The sequence below is a fragment of the Amphiura filiformis genome, chromosome 18 (assembly GCF_039555335.1).
Source record: "Amphiura filiformis chromosome 18, Afil_fr2py, whole genome shotgun sequence".
Lineage (NCBI taxonomy): Eukaryota > Metazoa > Echinodermata > Ophiuroidea > Amphilepidida > Amphiuridae > Amphiura > Amphiura filiformis.
Window position 1 is genome coordinate 53,595,870 of NC_092645.1, and position 20,733 is coordinate 53,616,602.

General features: G+C 36.8%; 1 protein-coding gene across 1 annotated transcript in view; it reads right to left on the bottom strand.

Moving 5' to 3' along the window:
- Positions 1-8,106: 8,106 nt before the first annotated feature.
- Positions 8,107-20,733, bottom strand: part of LOC140138813 (angiotensin-converting enzyme 2-like) — a 29,877-nt gene continuing 17,250 nt past the window's right edge. Inside the window, exons 7-11 of the mRNA XM_072160584.1 lie at positions 14,539-14,762; positions 13,554-13,698; positions 12,054-12,152; positions 9,804-9,926; positions 8,107-8,362 (exon numbers count right to left, since the gene is read on the bottom strand). Of these exons, the coding sequence (XP_072016685.1) occupies positions 8,143-8,362; positions 9,804-9,926; positions 12,054-12,152; positions 13,554-13,698; positions 14,539-14,762 (811 nt within the window). The 3' untranslated portion in view covers positions 8,107-8,142. The remainder of the gene's footprint in view (positions 8,363-9,803; positions 9,927-12,053; positions 12,153-13,553; positions 13,699-14,538; positions 14,763-20,733) is intronic.

Here is a 20,733-nt window from a genome sequence, read left to right on the forward strand (position 1 = left end):
CAACTGAAACTATAACATTGCAATATACAGGGAAATCAGATACATGAGTTTGTGGACTTAACACGGTTTATATTGTGATGTGCCCTGAGTAATTTAATTTGATTATTTATCTCTGTGTACAATTAAAATCTATTTTATGAGACATTTTAGGGATCCCCCTTTCTTGCATCAACTTGATCAAAAACAAATTGAATCATTTCTAATTTTGGATCATATGGGAATACCCCTAGAGATTGTAAAGTGAAGAAGATGTCACGGGATTCCCCTCAGGAAGTGATGTCAGGGGATTCCCCTCAGGAAATGATGTCATGTGAAAGGTTAATGTTATAATTAAGGCTTGAGAATTTCCAAGATCACATTTGGCTATTAATATTTGGGATTTCCCACTGCTTGATATATAAGAAAATGTAAACACAATTATTGACACAGTTGATAGTGTTGATCTGGGCTAGCTAGCTAATATGCTTACAGTCCAAAAAGAAAGGAAACTGCAAACCAGAAATATTTTATGTAGTCAAAGTACTACTATTTGCCAGTGTTGTCGGAGAAGATCTAGAATACGTCAAAGAACGTACTTCTTCCAAGAAAGGAATATATATATTCTTCTGTCGACTTGCTGAAGTCTGGTGTTTTGATTCAACGCAACTGTCAAAATAAGTGGGGGCAACTGCATCGCAGTCCTGCTTCCTGAAGATATTGTGTGAAAGGTGGAAATAGCACCAAGTTTGGAGAAAGCAGCGCAAGGAGTTAAGTTTAGAGAAAGCAGCGCAAGGAGATAACGGCAAGGAGAAAGCAACACCATTTTTGTGTGAGGATTTCATACACAAGGATATTTATAAACTCAAGTGTACACTGGACTTCGCTGATTTTCGCAGGACAAGTGAATAAGGATATATTACATCAGTCGTACAGAACATTGCAATAACTTTATGATCACCAAGAAGAAGAATGCTGGCTAAGTACTTAAAAGATAAAGAGTGATTGTATTTGATTATTGTGTATGTGCATTTGTTGTCATATATATATTATACCAATCATAACGTGCTTTCAATTAAAGACTTAGATTTTGTTAGCTTAACCAAACAGTGTATTTGTGTTGTGCATTCGTGTGAGTTCGGGTAAAAGGTGATTTTGGCCTTGAGTCAAGTACGACTCGTAACAATATGCTAGTCTCAGATAAAATTCTAAGCTTAAATTATGTATTTATTTTTAGGCCTAATATTTCTCATGATATTGATATACATATGAATTATAATATCACAATTTACTAATATATATAAAAAAGCGGCTGATATGTTTAAAAACCATTTCATTTGTAATACTTAATTTAGAGTTTTTTTCTGTGAACAACAACAGTATACGTTCTGTCCATTGAGAGCGTTTATAGTCCCTTTTCTCAAAGCGGGCAAATCTCATTTCATGACGTCACCGTTTTCTAGGCCAAATCTGACTCGTTCGAAGGAACTCACCGCTTAAGTTGGTTTTTGCGGAATATAAATTTTAAACGTCTTATTTTCTCAAAAAAGAAGTCATTTTCATTATCCTCATAATATTAGCTTGCCAATGATATGATGTTGTTTTTGCAATAGACCTGCCCTTTAACAATATCTACAATAATATCGAATAAGGTATGTAAATACCAAAAAGTTCCTTCACGGTTGTTTGATGTGATCATTTATTAATTTTTCTATCAAAACATTATTATAATGTTCAATTCTAGACATTAATAATACCAAAAGCTATCACAATAATAATCAGTATATACACATATATATTTTTAACATAGATTATCGTTTCTATATCAAATTATTCATCTTTTTCTGCTTTTTTGTGGTAATTTTAAATCTATAAACTGTACATTTGTGTGCAAATTGAGGGCGCTATTTACATTTTTTTAAATTTAAATTAGACAAATAATATCTTACATTTCATGATAAAATGTTTTTTGAAAATTACCTTGTCATTTGTAAGTCTGTTTGCTAATGTTCTAATACCATTTTACAAGCGTCTGCCCCTTGTAAAGATGCAAACAAGATTTTAAGTAAAAAGCGCCATCATTGTTCAACTTTTCTTAAAAATGACTCAGTTTTACATGCCATCCGTAAACACATGCCATCCGTATACTAGTCTCCATAGTTAGACGATGTCGAACTTTAGACTTGGAATAACTTTTTTTGTGCATACGGACTAGAGTACCTAAATTGCAAGACGCGATTAAACAGTGTACCATACTCTTTATACTCACATATAATTACACATGTAACAACAAATTTTATCCTTAATTGAATACATGAATCCAAAACCCACCCAAGTCCATGGGAAGTGATTTTGAGAAGAAAACCTGTGTATCATTTTAATTCTTTCAGTTAGATTTACCGGGTCAATATGGTAAGTTGTACGTGCAAATGGGTGAGTTAAACTGTATTAGGTATGACGATTAGCATTTCAGGGACTTCGTGGGGTTCATTTTAAATTCTGGACATGGGTGGTTTTTTGAATCATATGCAAAGACAATAATTTTGGAATGAGATTACCACTAGTAAGATAATACAAAATAAAGCACACAGTTATGTATAATGTTGTGAGCATTCTGCCATGTAATATAAACCACGCACTTTCCTTGATTAAACCCATTTTTTTTTCAAAAGTCACTCTCCAGCGATGAATGTGTTACAATTGGACTTTTATACACACTGGATTTCAATCAGTGTGTTACAATACTCAAATCATGGACTTGGGTTGATTCTTTCATACATGCTATTTTTCACATGCTCAATAGACACAGAGGATGAATTTGAGTTGTTCTTTCATACATATGACAGGCCTATGTATAGCAACACTTTCCCATGCTTAACTCAATTTGGCCAAAGTATGGACTTGGGTGGCTTTTGTATTCATATATTCAATTATTTATGTCATTAATTTTAACCTTTGAAAATAACTCTATTGGCTTTATATAAATGTTATGTTACCTATCAAGATTTAAAAATAACTATTTGTTTAAAAAAATACTAGATATCATTAATGACGTTTTAGCATTGTAACCATTGATATTTTCACCGATTATATTCTTATGGATCAATTTATACGACGTAACAATAATTCAAGAACAACTGATACAGAACTGTTAGATCCATTGAAAAAGCAACATTTCTCTGCAAATATCTGAAAACTGGATGGTCCACTGAATGACGTTATAATAAAGGATGGTATATGGTGCTCCAAAAACGGCTCTATTGTCTATTACAGTAGTTGGTATTGAATTCTCGCGATTTATAAGACGATGCGCCGCCAGATGGTGCTAAGCCTATTGCCAGTCCACTTTTTCGATTTCCAGGGTCGACACCGTCGTTCTATCCACCATTACCTTTTCACACGGGTGTGGTAATAATAAAACTGAAAACGGTTCAACGAAGGATTTCGTGTGAGAGAGAAAATGGATCTACTATAAAATCACTCGCTGTAACATTTTATGTTGACACAATGATCCGGGACAATGATATATGTTCCTGTGTCGTATTACGCGGGTTTTGGATGTCGGCTTTTCCCATAATGCACTGCGTATTTTGGCCTCTCCCTAGCAACCGCTGGCGGCGCATCGTATTTTGAATCGACCGAATTGCAGGTAGAGAGCCAGTTGGCAATGACATTTTGAAATTATACCAGCCGGACGAAGTTATCATTCTTTGTCAGTCGGTGCATCATAATGTCAGGGGCATGCTTACACACGTGGGGATGGGAATGAGTTGTTGTTCATGCCATGAAACTTTGAACATAGTTTACTAGTACTCACCAATTGGCCACTGTGACGTCACACTGACGGCCTATATTATGTTAACAGTCAATTATCAAGAGATTTTATGTTGGCAATTTGAACAAAAGTCAAAATTTGATCTACCAGTTGATATCTGGATGATCGACAAATCAGATTTTGCCAAGATTTTAAAATCAGTATAGAAAAAGTATTATGGAAAAAAAAGGAAATCATACAAAGATCGTGCTAGAGATGTTATTCGTCAGTATATAAAGAAACCAGTTAGGAAAGTGGAAATCACAAGAAGTATTACTGAAGCTGCATTTGCACGCCCAGAGTCTGTAAAGAAAGAAGAAAAGTGAAAAGTGCATTGAGAAGTTGTGCACTAAAGATGATTAATAGGTAACTTTACATGGGAAGCGGGGTCCGCGTTAATACGCACTCCTGGGATGCGTATCAATGTGATCTGATCTTGTGCGCAAGAGTGCGCGCAGACCACATCAAACCACGAGCGCCATACACGCACACGATATCGAACCATGAGCGTCCTACATGCACACGACATTGCGTCATGAGCGCCCTACACGGACACACACGTAATACACTTACAAGACACGCGATCACTACGCGTATATTTCCCGGATGTGGATCCGGGTGCCGTGAAGACACTTACTAATATCAGTGATTATGGATGCGGATCCCAGGAGTGTGCATTGATTACTTTTTTTCCGCATGTTAGTGACGTCATATCAAAGATTTGACACACACATATGACATATAGTACGTTTGCCAATGCACTGTCTCTGTATGCGATTTAATACGAATAATGATATACTATGCTTACGTCACTGCCTCATGGAAACAAAAAATTAAATATAGTAGCGTGTAATTAAGTGTATTGGGTGGAGTTGAAAGTGCATGAAAGTGGAGGTAGAGGGCGAGATTTCTTAACAATGTGTTATTTTTAACATCCATGTAGACCTTATGAACAGTCTTACTATTAATCATTTGAAATGTTTTAATACATGTATTCTGTTCAAGATATGCAGATGACACTGTCCTATTAGCTGAGTCTGAGGAGGATCTGCAAAGGCTTCTTGATGTGGTGGTTCAGGAAAGTGAGAGGAAAGGTTTATCGTTAAATTGCAAGAAGACAGAATGTATGGTGGTATCAAAGACTGAAAGCCCAACATGCATATTGAAGGTGAACGATCAAAGAATTAAGCAAGTTTCCTCCTTCAACTACCTTGGCAGTCTAATCACAGAAGATGCCAGATGTATTAAGGAGGTTAAGAGAAGGATTGCACTGGCTAAGTCTGCGTCCTCAAAATTAGACAAGATCCTAAAAAACAGTGCCCTCAGTATAGAGACCAGAATTCGGGTACTCAACTGCTATGTCATCCCTGTATTAATGTATGGAAGTGAAGCATGGTCAATAACAACAGACATTAAAAGAAGATTGGAGAGCTGCGAGATGTGGTTCCTTAGAAGAATGATGAAGATCCCGTGGACTGATAAAGTGTCTAATGACGATGTCCTAAGTAGAGCAAATGTGAACAGGAAGCTGTTACGTGAAATCAGAGTTAAGCAGCTCAAATTCCTTGGTCATATCCTCAGAAAGGATGGTTTCGAGAACCTAGTATTGACAGGAAGAATAGAAGGAACAAGGAGCAGAGGCAGGAAGAGAGTGATGTGGTTATCAAATCTGAAAGACTGGCTAAAAGAAAGGGGAGCTGAACATAAAGCGACAGAGCTTCTGGAGATGGCTTATAACAGAGAATTGTGGCATGACATGATCGCCAACGTCTTAGGATATGTCACCTAGAGAGAGAGATTCTGTTCAATCAATAAGAGTTATGCTTTGTATAAAGTGTCGTTTTAGAAAGAACATTATACATCAATTGTTGAGTTTTCATGGTTTTGTTTTAAGAAACTGACAATTGGGCTATTACATATAAAATCCACACTACCCCTGGGAAAGATTTTGGAAATATTTTTCACAGTGGGAGTATGAATTTCAAATGGAATGAACAAATTAGAAGATCCATTTGAATGTCATACACCCTCTGAGAATCTGAATCTTCCATTGAGGGAGAGTGTGTTTCAAATGGAGCTGCTGATGTGTTCAATCCATTTGAAATTCATACTCCCACTGTGGAAGATATTTCCAAAATCTTCTAAAGGAGCAGTGTGGATTTTAAATGGAATAGCCCATTTGCACATTTTCAGTATCGAATTTTACCCCCCCCCCCCCAAAAAAAATCATCAAAACCTGATTCTGGTTGATTTCTTTACAACACCAACCTTTGATTTGTTTGTATGTGTAGTGGTCTTCAAGTAGTAACGAGGGTTCCAATATTTTTATTCGCATTTTTACTACATTATCAATAAATATGACCATTAGAGTTTTGCCAGATATACCATACGTGACAGAAATAACTTTCAATTAGAAAATAAACGAAAGGAATGTTTGTTTTTATTATCCTCTATCGTTTCATAAAGTATAGGCATGTCCAATATTTTGAGTAGTGGATGCCAGCGTCGTAACGTCATGAAAACTCCTCTTTGTCTAAAATAAACGAAAACTGTTTACGAGTGCTGCAATCGCATACGCATATTACGCATTATATCCTTCATTAATAGATTCTTGTTCATTGATTGGTTAAAAGTGTGTCACATGATCAAAAATAAACACACTATTCTGTGAGGAAGTGGAAAAAAGTACTATTTACGTCCGTAAATAGTACCTCCAAGCCGTAAATAGTACTTATGGATATTTACTATTTACGGATAGCAGCATACCCACGTCGCAGTCCATAAAGCATAAAAATAACATTGAACGTCGACTTTGACTATGAGTATATTTTGTCACTGCCGCGCCGAGAAACGACAACACAGACATGGCGAATATTAAATCAAGCCAAGAGCTACGATACTGCTGAAGACGATCCACGATTTCAGCTGTTTAATTTGAATTTGTTACCAGTTCTAGCGCAGGAATATGTTTTCAGATCAACACAGTCAGATTCAGAGCGATACTGACATGGTAAGCTTAAAAACAAATACTGACACAGTGCGAGTCTTGGACCGCCGGCCGCATAACATGCCGAAGGCAGCCGGCCTAGTGCCGTGCGTACGGAGGCCTGAACTTGTATTCAGATTTCCTTTTACAAATTAAGCGTACTGCAAGCCGTCCAGTGCGTATTATTTGCACAAAGTCCAATGCACACGCTTGACGTCGCGCGTGTATACGCGATGGTTAAGCCGTCAAATGAAATCTGAATACAACTTTATCCCGATGCATGACGGCCTTCGTGTTTACATGTAAACTTTTTTACATGTAAATCTTTCACTAATCTTTGTACAAATAATCTATGAATGAAGGCAAAGTGGAATGAAGATATAACTTGAACAAATATACACTGAGTAAGCTTAAAAAACCACTAACACATGAACATGACAGCGCGAGTCCTTGGACCGCCTAAACCGGGCTACCGTGCATAGGCCCTACCTAGGCCTATCTCGCAGCATGGTGAAGTTTTCATGTAATCTTTCAACCAATCAATGAACAAAAATTCTATTAATGAAGGATATAAAACAAATATATACTGCCTTCATTCGAGGTTCCGGTTAAAACTATGGTCCCTCGCTGAGATCAATAGTACTATTTTCCTTCGGGGCTGCGCCCGTCAGGAAAATAGTACTATTGATCTCACCTCGGGCCCATAGTTCTAACCAGAACCTCTCATGGCAGTATAAATTTGTATACTATAGACAAACGCATACATCTCGATACATACGCGGGTCTCGACAAGCGTATTCCGCCACGAAGCGGTCGCTCTCGTCTTTCACCTCATAGACAACACCTAGGAACTAATGAAATTCAGCGCTCATAAGTTATACCACACCCATTTGCTAAGAATATGACCTAAAACATACCAATCTGTCAGTGGCGAAGATTTCTTGATGACATTGGTGGGATGAGGTTGGGAAAAATTTCTTGGAAGTATAGTGAATTCAGCAACTTTTGGCAACAGAATAAGTTCATGGTAAAAAGCGCGCATATTGAAGCAAATCTGGTGAAAGATGGTGCAAAAGTGTAACAAAAGCGCGCCACAAATGGCCCAAATATGAGATTAATTTGGTCAGAAACCAACATACAGGCGCCATCATAGGTAAGGGTGATTGTATGGGCCACCCCCTTATCAAAATATTGGTGAGCGGGATTTCTCCCCCATCCCCCTGGATCTACGACTATATGCAATCTGCAAATTTGGCAAGGACACAAGCTTGTTATCCTCTATTTACACTCGATCGTAGAAAACCCGTTGAGCTTACTAAACACTTAATGAGCACTAAATAACACCATGTTGACCCCAAGTGTTTCGTCAACCTAACAAGTCTAACAAGACCTCTATGGCACTTTTCATTCTTGTAAAAGGCCTACCCCATCCGATGTATTCTCCATTTTCTTCGTTTGTTTTCTTTAACCATTCCAATAGAGGAGCATAATATTCCTTGATGGCAACTGCTGACATCTCTCTTTGACCTGTGATGGCTTCCATTGCATCAGGCCATGGCTTACTCTTCCCCATCTGCAGCATTTCTCTGCATCAATTACAAAAAATATTTACAATTAAATTTCGTCCACCACTTTCTCTTCCTCTTTCATTTTCCCTCATTCCTGTTCCTCCACTTCCTTCTCTTCCTTCTCTTTCCACTTTTTGGCCACATCCTTTTGTCCACATTCTATGCCTTTGCTTCTCTCCCGTCACCATACGGCCTTCTCTTCCACTTTTCCTCTTTTTATCCATCTCAATCCTTCTCAATCTCTTCCACCTCATCCTCTTCCTGGTTAGTCATCATCATCATCATCATCATCATCATCATCATCATCGTCATCGTCGTCGTCGTCGTCGTCGTCGTCGTCGTCGTCGTCGTCGTCGTCGTCGTCGTCGTCGTCGTCGTAGTCGTCGTCCACTTCCATCTCTTAAAATTTCGACGGCTCTTGCACATCATTTCTTCTCGTCCTCTTATTTTGCATTGCTCATTATCATTATTCTCCCAAATGCGTAAGGGAAATCCCGACGTCAAAACTCTAATGCGTTATATACTTTGATCAGCTCGTAATCGGCGGGAATTATTAGACTTTTACCACTACGCCGAAAAGAAGACATACGTTACGAATGATAGGCCTATAGTTGATCTGCCTGAAATATATTTTACGTGTTAAAGAAAGCAGATGAAGTATAGGACTTCAATTAATAATTTGTAATACTTCTGGCGAGATGTCACAAGACAACTCTCCAAATAAAATATATTGATATCAATCCGCGATGTCATAAGGTCCGCCGATTACGAGCTAATCCAACTATAGATATATGGAAAGGAATCTTAGGGATTTGAGAAGGTTTTGCAGCACGACTTGCTACAAATCCTTAACACATTTGTGGATTTGACCAAGAAATCCGTTATCGAACCTCGTATTACCCGATCTTCCTTTACGTCGGGAATTGATTATCTACGACCATCAAGTACCACTTGAGAGATCACAACGGGCGACTCGTAGCGCATGACGACTATTTTGATTGCAAACATATAGGTCCATCGTGGTCACGATCAATAGTACTGCTCCACGAGATCTGGTTTACAGCCACTTGATAATAATAGCTTTAATTGGGGTGTCTGGCCATCTGTTATGTCTTATCACCTCGAACTCAAGTTAAGGATTTCTTCACAATATTAAGGATTTCTATCAAGGATTTGTTAAGGGATATCCCTAACGCATAAGGGATTTGCTTGGACGCACGCCTTACTCCCCTTTCCTCTATTGTCTTCCCTTTCGTTGTCTTCGTAGTCGTGGTCGTCTTTGTCGTGGTCGTCCATATCTCTCTTCCTCATCTTCTTCCTTCTCCTCCTGCTCATCATCATCATTATTATTATTATGATCACCAATTGTAATCACTGCACTAATCTAATTACAAGTATTTTACCATTACTTATTATTTCAATAGTCTTTTACGGGCTAGACTAGTCCCTATATACTTACGCTAATTTGTCACCAGCCTCCTTGGAATTGTAAATATCACACCTATGTAATGGGCCAGTGTGTCCTGCAGCATCACACATCCCTTTATGGAATTGGAATTGGATTATAGTACGAATGTAGTATCTGCAGATCAACAAAATTCAATATTTATAATTGAATACCTGATTGGAAGTAAATGTATTAAGTAAGAAAAAACTTAATATTTGGAAAAGCTTTATAGACAGAATGTTTTCATCTTCAGGGGACCTTTAATACATGAACATACAGTATTACATACATTCGAAATTATATGTGATGTTTCCATGCCAACGGTATAGATCTTAATACGAGCTGGAGTTGGGCCCTTCTTCCACTAATATACTGCAAGTGCCAGTTCCGTAAGCAGATGTGCTATAAATAGCTACAGACATTTGGTAATTATCCATTAATTGCACAAGTAGACACATGTAATATGTTAGATTTCAGTGAAAAGCAGATTGATTTCATGTATGAACAGAGTTTCTCTTTAACCCAATATTTGTGGAAGAAGAGCCCACCTCCATGGAGTTGGGCCTTTCTTCCATGAAAAACATGATTAAATGTACGTAGAAGACTATTTATAGAGTGGATTGGATTTTGGCTCATCTTTTACACACAAGGAAGAACAGTCTGCTGGCAATAAAATACTGGGTCTAACTCATTTTTGTAAAAAAAAATGGAGTTGGGTCCTTCTTTCACTCAGGTATTCAATTGAAGACAGAATTAAAAAGACTAATTTGCGTCTGACGTCCTGTCAACCAGACCAAAAATGCCGTACTGCGCAGGTGAGCAATCAAGCTGGTCTCAACGTTAGTCTTTTTAATTCGTTCTTCAATTACAGTTATGACTCAGCAAACATTTTAATAAGTTTATACCCAGCAAACACACTACGTTTTACAGAAAAGATCTAAATGTTATATAAAAACGTTTTAATATCATTCATAAAACATTTCTGAAAACGGGGTGCTGAACATTGTAACAGAATGTTATTTATCTGTTGACAAAATATTTTACACAAACGTATATTTAGGAATTCATTCAGAGGATTGAGGGCATGATCGCTGTTTATGCCCGAGGCGTGAGCCGAGGGCATAAACAGCGATCATGCCCGAAATCTATGAATGAACCCCTTCATACATACCCAACATTCTTAGCAATTCAATACAGATGAAAATAATAAGGGTTTACAAGTTTAAATAACATTTCCATACCGTTTTCCTTCATAAATTGGAAGAAAATGAGTAGGCCTACTTGCAGGAAGCAGCTCGGCTCATGAGGTCAACGGCCGGGAGTCAACGCGTGATACGCGTCATCTTTTGCGCTCCGCGTGAGATGGGCGCGGTGACATGCGCGTGTACGCAACACTAGCAAATCGTGGATCGTGTTAATTGGGTTCCAAAGCTGCGTGACGCAGCTTGTTTATGCCCTGCGTACTGGTCATAAACGGAATTTATGACCAGCAAGAAAGGGCCCAAATCCAATCAGAAACGTCGTTATATCGTGAGTATGCATGAATACGTATTCATGATCTTGATATAGCCCGAGATTTAAATGTTATTAAAACGTTTTGAATAAACGTTCTAAGAACATTTTTGTGTTTAATGGGTGGATACTACTACTTTAGCATGTTGTTACAAAATGCTTTCGATACTAGTTTCAAACATTGACGAGTCATTATATCAATGCTCCTCTAAAATTTGATCTTTCATATGCCGACTTATCGAGTTCTCCTCATCGTATTGCATAGCTGCATTAAATAATTGCGCTCCACAACAACAGCGTTTTAGGATAAAACTAAAATTAAAGTCGCGCGTCATAAATCCTAATCATAATTTTTCCATTAATAATAATTTTCCAAAATCGTGCACTGTGATTTGTCAAAACAAGTCACGCGAAGCCACTATATTTAAAACCATGTGCTCTGAATGCGTTAGGAACGTGCATATCACAGAGCATTACGCGAGGTTACCATGGTTACGCGTTTTCGCTTCAACTTGATGTACACGACTTTAAATCGCACTATGTTTGAGGTAAAATATTAAAAATAAATGTTGTTGCCTTTTCCTTTACACCCAAATAATGTGTCTTCGGCAGTAAAATGTTTAAATAATGAATGAGGCGCACGTCTGCACTGCATCGGACATGTTATTTAGGTATAGCGGACAAAGTATTACCTTTACTTCTTAAAAAAATATGTTACAGTTAGTTTACGTATTTTATCAAGGTATTTACCTTAAAAATGAGTAGGCACCAACTATATGAAACATTGCTGCTGGGTCACAGTCTTCTTCTGATCTATCAACTGGAGGTTTGACACCAACTAACTCTTCTCTGGAATAAAGAATAGATTAAAACCCGTTTCCCTAAAAGATCATTATTGTTTGATACCATCTGATTATCGCAAAGAGATCATATATATATAAATAACTAGACCTATGGCGGCCCTTGGATTAAAGTACAATATAGCTGAGGTGTTAAGAAATTGCTTCTGCTGATGCTTGATGACTCCATGTTGACATTGGCTAAATAAGCTGTATTTTTGCTCGAAATGGTACAAGTTCATGATAAATCTCTCCCAAAGACCCTCTTTATTGCTCTCTTTTTTTAAACATTTTTCTGTCACCTAATGCCCCTTACTGAGAACGTCTCAGCCTTACACTTGTATTGATTTCATATTGAAGTGTCCCCTCCCCTAGGGTTGATGGCTTTGAACATATGGACAAACGCGCATTTTAAAGATAATATTGAGGAAGGAGTATGATTTTGTTAATAAATCACTTTGATGGGTGCATAATGATTTGCAAATTGATCGCATCATAAAGGTAAACAAAATAGTAATGTAAATGGGCTATTCCAGTTGAAATCTGCTATACATCTGTGGAAGATTTAAGAAAAGTCCACAGATAGAGGGAGTGTATTATTTAAACCCATACTCCCCGGTCCTGCATATGTGACCTGCTACAACGACATGAATATAGATTCGCAAGTTGGTAGTTTCGAGATATCCAGGCAGAATGAGTTGATGGCTTTATTTGCCGCCCACCTGTTCAAGCCAGAAGTATGTCTGTATGTCCTTTGTGAATGGGGGTATCCAGTGTGCCATTCACGAAGGAAACAAAGACCACCAACGCAGTAGCCAGTGCGTTTCGAAACTAACAAATTGCGACTTTACGCTCATTTCGTGGTGGCAGGTCACATATGTGCCCAGTTGCAGCAAAAGGTACCTTAAGTCGGGAGCTACATATATCTCATTTTGCTAGAGCCAGTCAAATTCTAAAGCAATCCTTAATCATATTGTTGAAGAGGATAATAAGCATGTACCTATGTTTATAGAACTGTTTGTTATACAACTCCAATCTCTGTTTGCTGTGGCTAATCGCTGTTCAAGTGGTGAGTTACAAAAGCATTGTATTGTATTTGTTTAGGTATGTATTAGCCACTCACTAACAATGATAATACATTCCTAAACCTCGTTGACTTGGGGATGATTTGAAATGACCGCCACCTCATATTATTGTCATGATTGTTTGATATTTTCAGTCAACAATGTGAAAAAAGAGACACATGTAGCAGCCGATATAAGATACCTTTCGCTGTAACGGGTCACATATGGAGAGTAATTCAAAAGTTACCCAGTTGTCTATTCTATTTAAAACCCACGTTGCCTCTTTGGAAGACAATCTAAATCGCCCACTAGAGATGTAGATTTCAAATGGGATAGCCCAATCTTACTTAAGTTGCCACCATCGTTTCATCCATTCATTCTGTGGTACTTCACCAGCAAATACATCCCATCGCCATTGCTCTAATGCCAGACTGAATGGTAGAGTGCCAATGGTATCTAATGATGTTTTCAATAGGAAGTTGATGTCCGTTTCTATAGTAATTAAGGCGGAAAACAAGAAAGCGAGAAATCGTCATTTTGTACTCAGCACTTCAACGACCTTTTATCCTTCGCTAGACATCTGACGAAAGCTTAACCAATTTCACAGAGTGACTGGCTGCACCAGTACTGTAGTTTTCACACATTGAACGGCTGCACCGGTAATGTGATATCCGACGGCGCACCCGATTAAAAATCAATTGTTTTGAAATCCCGTCGTGAAAGCCACTTACTTGTTTACATTTTGCCACAGCATTGACTGGGTTCCACAACAGTTTTAGCTAAGGATGATAGAGAGTACCCCTGTTTAGTGAGGGAGGTCATCCAAATCAAGAAAAAATCGCCAGAACTAAATCGCAATCAAGGACTACAATGCCAACTTTTAATATAGCCCTTATTCACTCGGTCGGACATCCGGGAACATTGTCCCCTTCGCCCCCTTTGCACAAGCGCGCGCATAGCAACCAGCTCGAGAAAGGGGAACTGCACATGCGATGCACATTCGCACACTGGTATTACAAGGCTATTTCCCCTTTGTGACGTCAGCCCGACCAAGATGCCAATGGTCAACACAACAGTCCATTACAACATCTGGAATTCTTCTGATGAAGATGTGTGTCACACATCAAAAATTTTAGTTTAGTTGATTGAATTTGTTGTGCTGAAAGTCGGTTTAAACTTCTAAAAACCGTTAACATTTGTAATTTCTTGAAAGAAAATCCACAAAAGGGCCACTTTTGAGCGCATTCCCGTTGTGCAAAGATGATTGTTTTATTATCCGAAATATTTTTTAATAAACAAATAAACAAACACTTGAACAGAAGAACAACATACCTTCATCTTCTAGATTCTCGTCAAGCAATCCAATCTCATACAAATGCTTCGGTGTACCAACAGATAACGTCATGACCTCTCCAACGGCTTCGTGAAAGGCTATATTTGCGCCACCTCGGAATGATATTGGCAAATCCTTATATTGTAGGTAATACTGTATGTGGCCCATTTCATGGTGGATAGTGAGTAAATGGTCCATGTGAATTTCCGTACACATTTTTATTCTGTGATGGAGATAAGAAAAAGGAACGTTGAGACAAGTAATCTTACAACATATTACTCTCTGTGAATGTCAATCTATTTTTCTACATGTTTAAAAGAAATGCCTTAAACATTCCTATGGAGTGAATGTAACTCCGGTTGCTATAACTCCTGCTAATGTGTATTATATTTATCTCATCTACGGCTGAATCGTCACGCAACTTAGAGGAATGGTCTATAGGATTATAGAGGGTAATACAGTGGCGGGGAAAAGGGGCAAGGGGGCATCCCCAATATTTTTCTTGCCCCCAGTTTGCCCCCCACTTTTGAGGCAAAACCCCAAAATCACGTAAATTTCCGCTTTTTGCGGCAATTTTGCCCCCCCTGAAATTCACTTTGCCCCCCCAATGCCCCCCGAAAAAATTCCTGGCGCCGCCACTGGGGTAATACAATACGACGGCACTCATAAAATAGGTGATGACAGTATCAAATCCTCTCCCTTTTCGGGATTCGGCACTTTTTTCACTTTATTGCAGTTGAGCACTTTGTGTCCATCTCCGATAGACAGAGTGACTCTGAGATAGACTTGGGCTGTGTTGACACCATGGAATGTATATTCATTCACATTCCCAAGAGATGGTAGTCCCTTCAAAGATTTCCATCGTGTCGTCTGACGATTGCCTTTTTAGGCATGAAACTCGAGTAGAGTAACGACTACCTATTCTGGAAGGTCTGTTCTTTGTATACGCTCTCTCTTTTACGGGATTGAGCACTTTATTCAAGAGTAACAAGTTGGTCAATAAATAATAATATAATATAGTATAATATAAATATAATATACCTATTCTGGAAGGTCTGTTCTTTGTATACGCTCTCTCTTTTACGGGATTGAGCACTTTATTCAAGAGTAACAAGTTGGTCAATAAATAATAATATAATATAGTATAATATAATATAATATAATATAATAAAATATAATATAAATGAATGAATAAAAATATAAATAAATTAAAGGAAATCTGTACCATCAACTAATCAATGGCTATATAGTTGCAGTAATAATAAAAACGACAAACAGTAAAAGTCCCAAGCTTATATACGTCCAAATAAAGGAGAAATTCTTAATCCTTTCGACAATCAGCGATCAGTTTGTAATCCATGGTGGCGGCCATATTGATACCCGATGTATTTTATTACGCTGTAACGGTACCCCGATTTTGAAACCAGCGAAATCCGTGCCACCAGCCTCGTCCCTCGTGAACTTTGGTGACACGAAGCGAATACTACCAAAGTTCAGATTCAACATTCGTTCAAAAGAAAACGCGACCATTTTTACCCATAAAACTACAGAAGAACATAAAAAAATGTATTTTAAGTAATATTTATGATCAACAATGTCTTTTGAGAACGAAAAGTAAAAACAGCACTAAAACCAAAATTCGCTGTGGGGTCGCGAATGCCATAGCAACACACGCTCGCCGCGGGTCTGTGTGAAAGGTTACACTACCGCTTGTGGCAGAAAGGATTCGCAAGCAGCTATCATGGCGGCTTCCATGAATCGCAGAAACGAAGGATTAAAAGTGCTTTTTCTTTGTTATGAATATTCCGAAATTCATATAGACCGTCTGGTATGTTTAATTTAGGGGTATATAACTATATTAGCCATTGATTAGTTTATGGTACAGATTTCCTTTAATTAATTTAAACCACTGCCTATACAGTAAATGAAGAGGATGTACATTTTATTATCACTAATTTGTTGATAAATAACATATAATAACAAAGCGAATATCTGAAGGTCATCAAAGCTATCAATAATCTATTCATGTTAAAATCCGTGCATATGAAATATTTGTGCAGCACCTGTTTCAACTATGACATATCAAAATGAAAACGATTTATAATAATTGCTAAATAATTTGCTTATGATATGCACGACAGAAGGCGTACATTTTTATGGTAGAATAATATACAGCATGGCAAATACGTAGGGCGATAGTACAATGTATCAGACAACTAAACGGTTCCAAAAAGATAATTAGTAAAAATTTTATTATTATTATTATTATTATTATTATTATTATTATTATTATTATTATTATTATTATTATTATTTGCTATATGCATGTGAAACCAGTCGGTTTAAACTCTTCTTGGTGTTTACACGGTCAGGGTATAATAGAGGTAAATACTAAATTAAACACTTTCAACGCAATACTAAACACATAAACGCTCCTAAACACTTTTAAGTGTTAAAATTATGAACGAAAAGTAAAAACAGCACTAAAAACCAAAATTCGCTGTGGGGGTCGCGAATGCCATAGCAACACACGCTCGCCGCGGGTCTGTGTGAAAGGTTACACTACCGCTTGTGGCAGAAAGGATTCGCAAGCAGCTATCATGGCGGCTTCCATGAATCGCAGAAACGAAGGATTAAAAGTGCTTTTTCTTTGTTATGAATATTCCGAAATTCATATAGACCGTCTGGTATGTTTAATTTAGGGTATATAACTATATTAGCCATTGATTAGTTTATGGTACAGATTTCCTTTAATTAATTTAAACCACTGCCTATACAGTAAATGAAGAGGATGTACATTTTATTATCACTAATTTGTTGATAAATAACATATAATAACAAAGCGAATATCTGAAGGTCATCAAAGCTATCAATAATCTATTCATGTTAAAATCCGTGCATATGAAATATTGTGTGCAGCACCTGTTTCAACTATGACATATCAAAATGAAAACGATTTATAATAATTGCTAAATAATTTGCTTATGATATGCACGACAGAAGGCGTACATTTTTATGGTAGAATAATATACAGCATGGCAAATACGTAGGGCGATAGTACAATGTATCAGACAACTAAACGGTTCCAAAAAGATAATTAGTAAAAATATTTTATTATTATTATTATTATTATTATTATTATTATTATTATTATTATTATTATTATTATTATTATTTGCTATATGCATGTGAAACCAGTCGGTTTAAACTCTTCTTGGTGTTTACACGGTCAGGGTATAATAGAGGTAAATACTAAATTAAACACTTTCAACGCAATACTAAACACATAAACGCTCCTAAACACTTTTAAGTGTTAAAATTATGAACACATCAAATCATTTGGGTATTAAACGTATTGTTTAAATGTATTGCTTGTAAAAAATAAACACCCTGTTTATGGTTTAAACATCTTAGTGTTTAAAGTTAAGCACTATAGACATTTAGTTCATAAACCGTGTAATCTTTTGTAATGAAATCTGTATGCAACTTTGCTGACTTATATACAATTTGCTGCCAACTTATGCACCTTTGCAAAAATCTTATTTTGAGAATTTCCAACGCCACAGTGTAATATTTTAAGAGATGGTTGGAACACGTGTGCATTTCAAGCAATATTTAATGCAGAGTTTTGTATGCGTTTTTCATTTTCATGATTAACTTGATATCAGAAAACCAGCTCTGTACTTTCATCGAGGATAATTCAATTAAATAGATTGGCATTTTATTCATGAAAGTAAATCCAAACATTTAAATTATTATTACATTTTACAGAAATTAATTCGTGCAATAGCAGGCACCTGTGTGCATTTTATGCACTTTTGTAGAGTAGGTATTCGTTTTTGCATTAACATTATTTAAACATAACCATAAACTTAATGACATTAGTGAACCTGGTGTGTATTTTCATGGAGCTGTAGGACATTCCTCGTATTCAGAATGCAATTTGATATGTCTGACGTGCTCAGGTCCCACAAAAATACTATGCAAACGTTGCTATCCGATTCCTTAAATGTCAAAAATATCATTTTTAAATGTATTATATCGCGAATTAAAAAAAACACTCCAAATTATTTGATATCAGAAGGATATTCCTCGTATTCATAATGCAATATGTGAGTGGACACTACGAATGAGCCGTAAACTCGGCAAATTGTATTCTGAGATACAGTGCAAAATGTGTGCGAAGGTCGTATTCACAGGTGTCTCAATTAGGCGCGACATGTTTCTCATTTGATAGTCTTATTGCTGAAGAGGATAATAATCATCTACATGTTGGCTAAATCCTGTTCAAGTGGTGGGTTACAATTGCATTGTATTTTGTCTAGGTATGTATAAACAACAATAACAATGAGAGGACATTGCTGAACCTTGTTGACTTGGGGATGATTTGAAATGACCGCCAATTATGACTTTATTACCAGCAATGTGGAAAAAGAGACTCACGTAGTACCGAAAAAAGGTACAATTTTGTTGAAGGAGCAGAGTTCAACAAACCATAACCCCGCTTGTGGATATCGTTTGAAGTCAAATGATATACTATTTTAAAGCTTATGATATATATTTTCTAAGCACGAAATAAAACAAAATTGACCGGAGCCGACTTTACGGCTGATTCGTAGTGTCCAGTCACATATGGTATATGTCTGATGTGCTCTCAGGTCCCATAAAATACTGCCCCTACTACACCCCTGATACATTTTGTGACTAATTTTGCATTTTTCTCAAAAAATAACTACACTCTGGTAACAAAAGTTATGTATATTGTAGGGGCAAGGAATCCAATTACTTCACTAAAATGATTCAGTGATTCAAGACAAGTGGTTCATTATAAATAACGTACCGCTTGTCTTGAGTCACTGAAATTCCAGTGTAGTAACTGGATTCCTTGCCCCTATAATATACGTAACTTTGTTACCAGTGTGTTATTATTTTTGAGAAAAATGCAAAAATAGTCACAAATTTATCAAAGGGTGTAGTACCACCTTAACGTCAAAAATGAGCCAATAAAATGTGTGATTTTAAGGAATCGGATATTAACGTCTGCACAGTATTTTTGTGGGAGCTGAGAGTACATCAGACATATTGAATTGCATTCTGAATACGATGAATGTCCTTCCGATATCAAATAATTTTGATTTATTGAAATTCACAATATAATACATAGTTATTAAAATTGCCATTTTTAAAAAATTTGATATTCAACTGTCCGCAAAGTAACCTTTATAAATCTAATGTAGCTGGGATAAAAAGCCGACGATCAATTGAATATTTTGACCTTTCATGAAGATATAATTCTTTTTCCCAAAAATATCTTTTTTTGTGTGTGTGTTTGGAGGAAAATATTATCTTCAATAAAAAAGGCCAGAATTTTCATATGATGGACGGCTTTTTCATCCCAGCTACATTCACTTACGTACATATCATTAGATTTATACAATTTACTTCGCGGACTGTAAAATTTCAAAAATATCAATTTTTAATCATTTGCCATAAAATTTGTATTATATTGCAAATTGAAAAATAAAACAAAATTATTTGATATCAGAAGGATATTCCTCGTATTCAAAACGCAATTCGATATGTCTGATGTGCTCTCAGCTCAGGTCCCACAAAAATACGTGAAAATTCGAGGGAGACACCCCCAAGCAATCTCTTCCCCACAACCTCGTCTCCACTGGCTAATCTGTTGGATTTTACGTTGACTTTTCTCTCTAAAACTAGCCCCTGTTACGTGGATCAATATGTAACTTAAGGTTTCAACTATTATTTTCAATCAGTTTTGTATAGGAATAATAAAGGAATAATAATATTTGGAAGGAGGTGACTTGCTTTTTTAGAAGTTTACACCGAATTTGAAAAATGTTTGCGCGCTGCGCGCATTTTGAACAAATTTAACATTTATGGGACAATTTAAGCTTAATTTGTGCGCAGAAAGTTATTTTTCACTGTCAATAACACTCAATTTTTTAGCGGTCACACACTGAATGACCCCTATGTTCTTGGGAGACCATACTGAATGAATCCTTTTTTCGTAAAATTATTCTGCACCGATAGATGCCTAGTCCAATCCGGGTCATACGTAGTTAGAACACTTGGTATCAAAATAGGATTGTTTTCACCCGTATTTTATTTATACTTAAGGGATCTGGAATGAACGTTTTGAGCGTTTCGACAGTATTTTTTGTGGGACATGA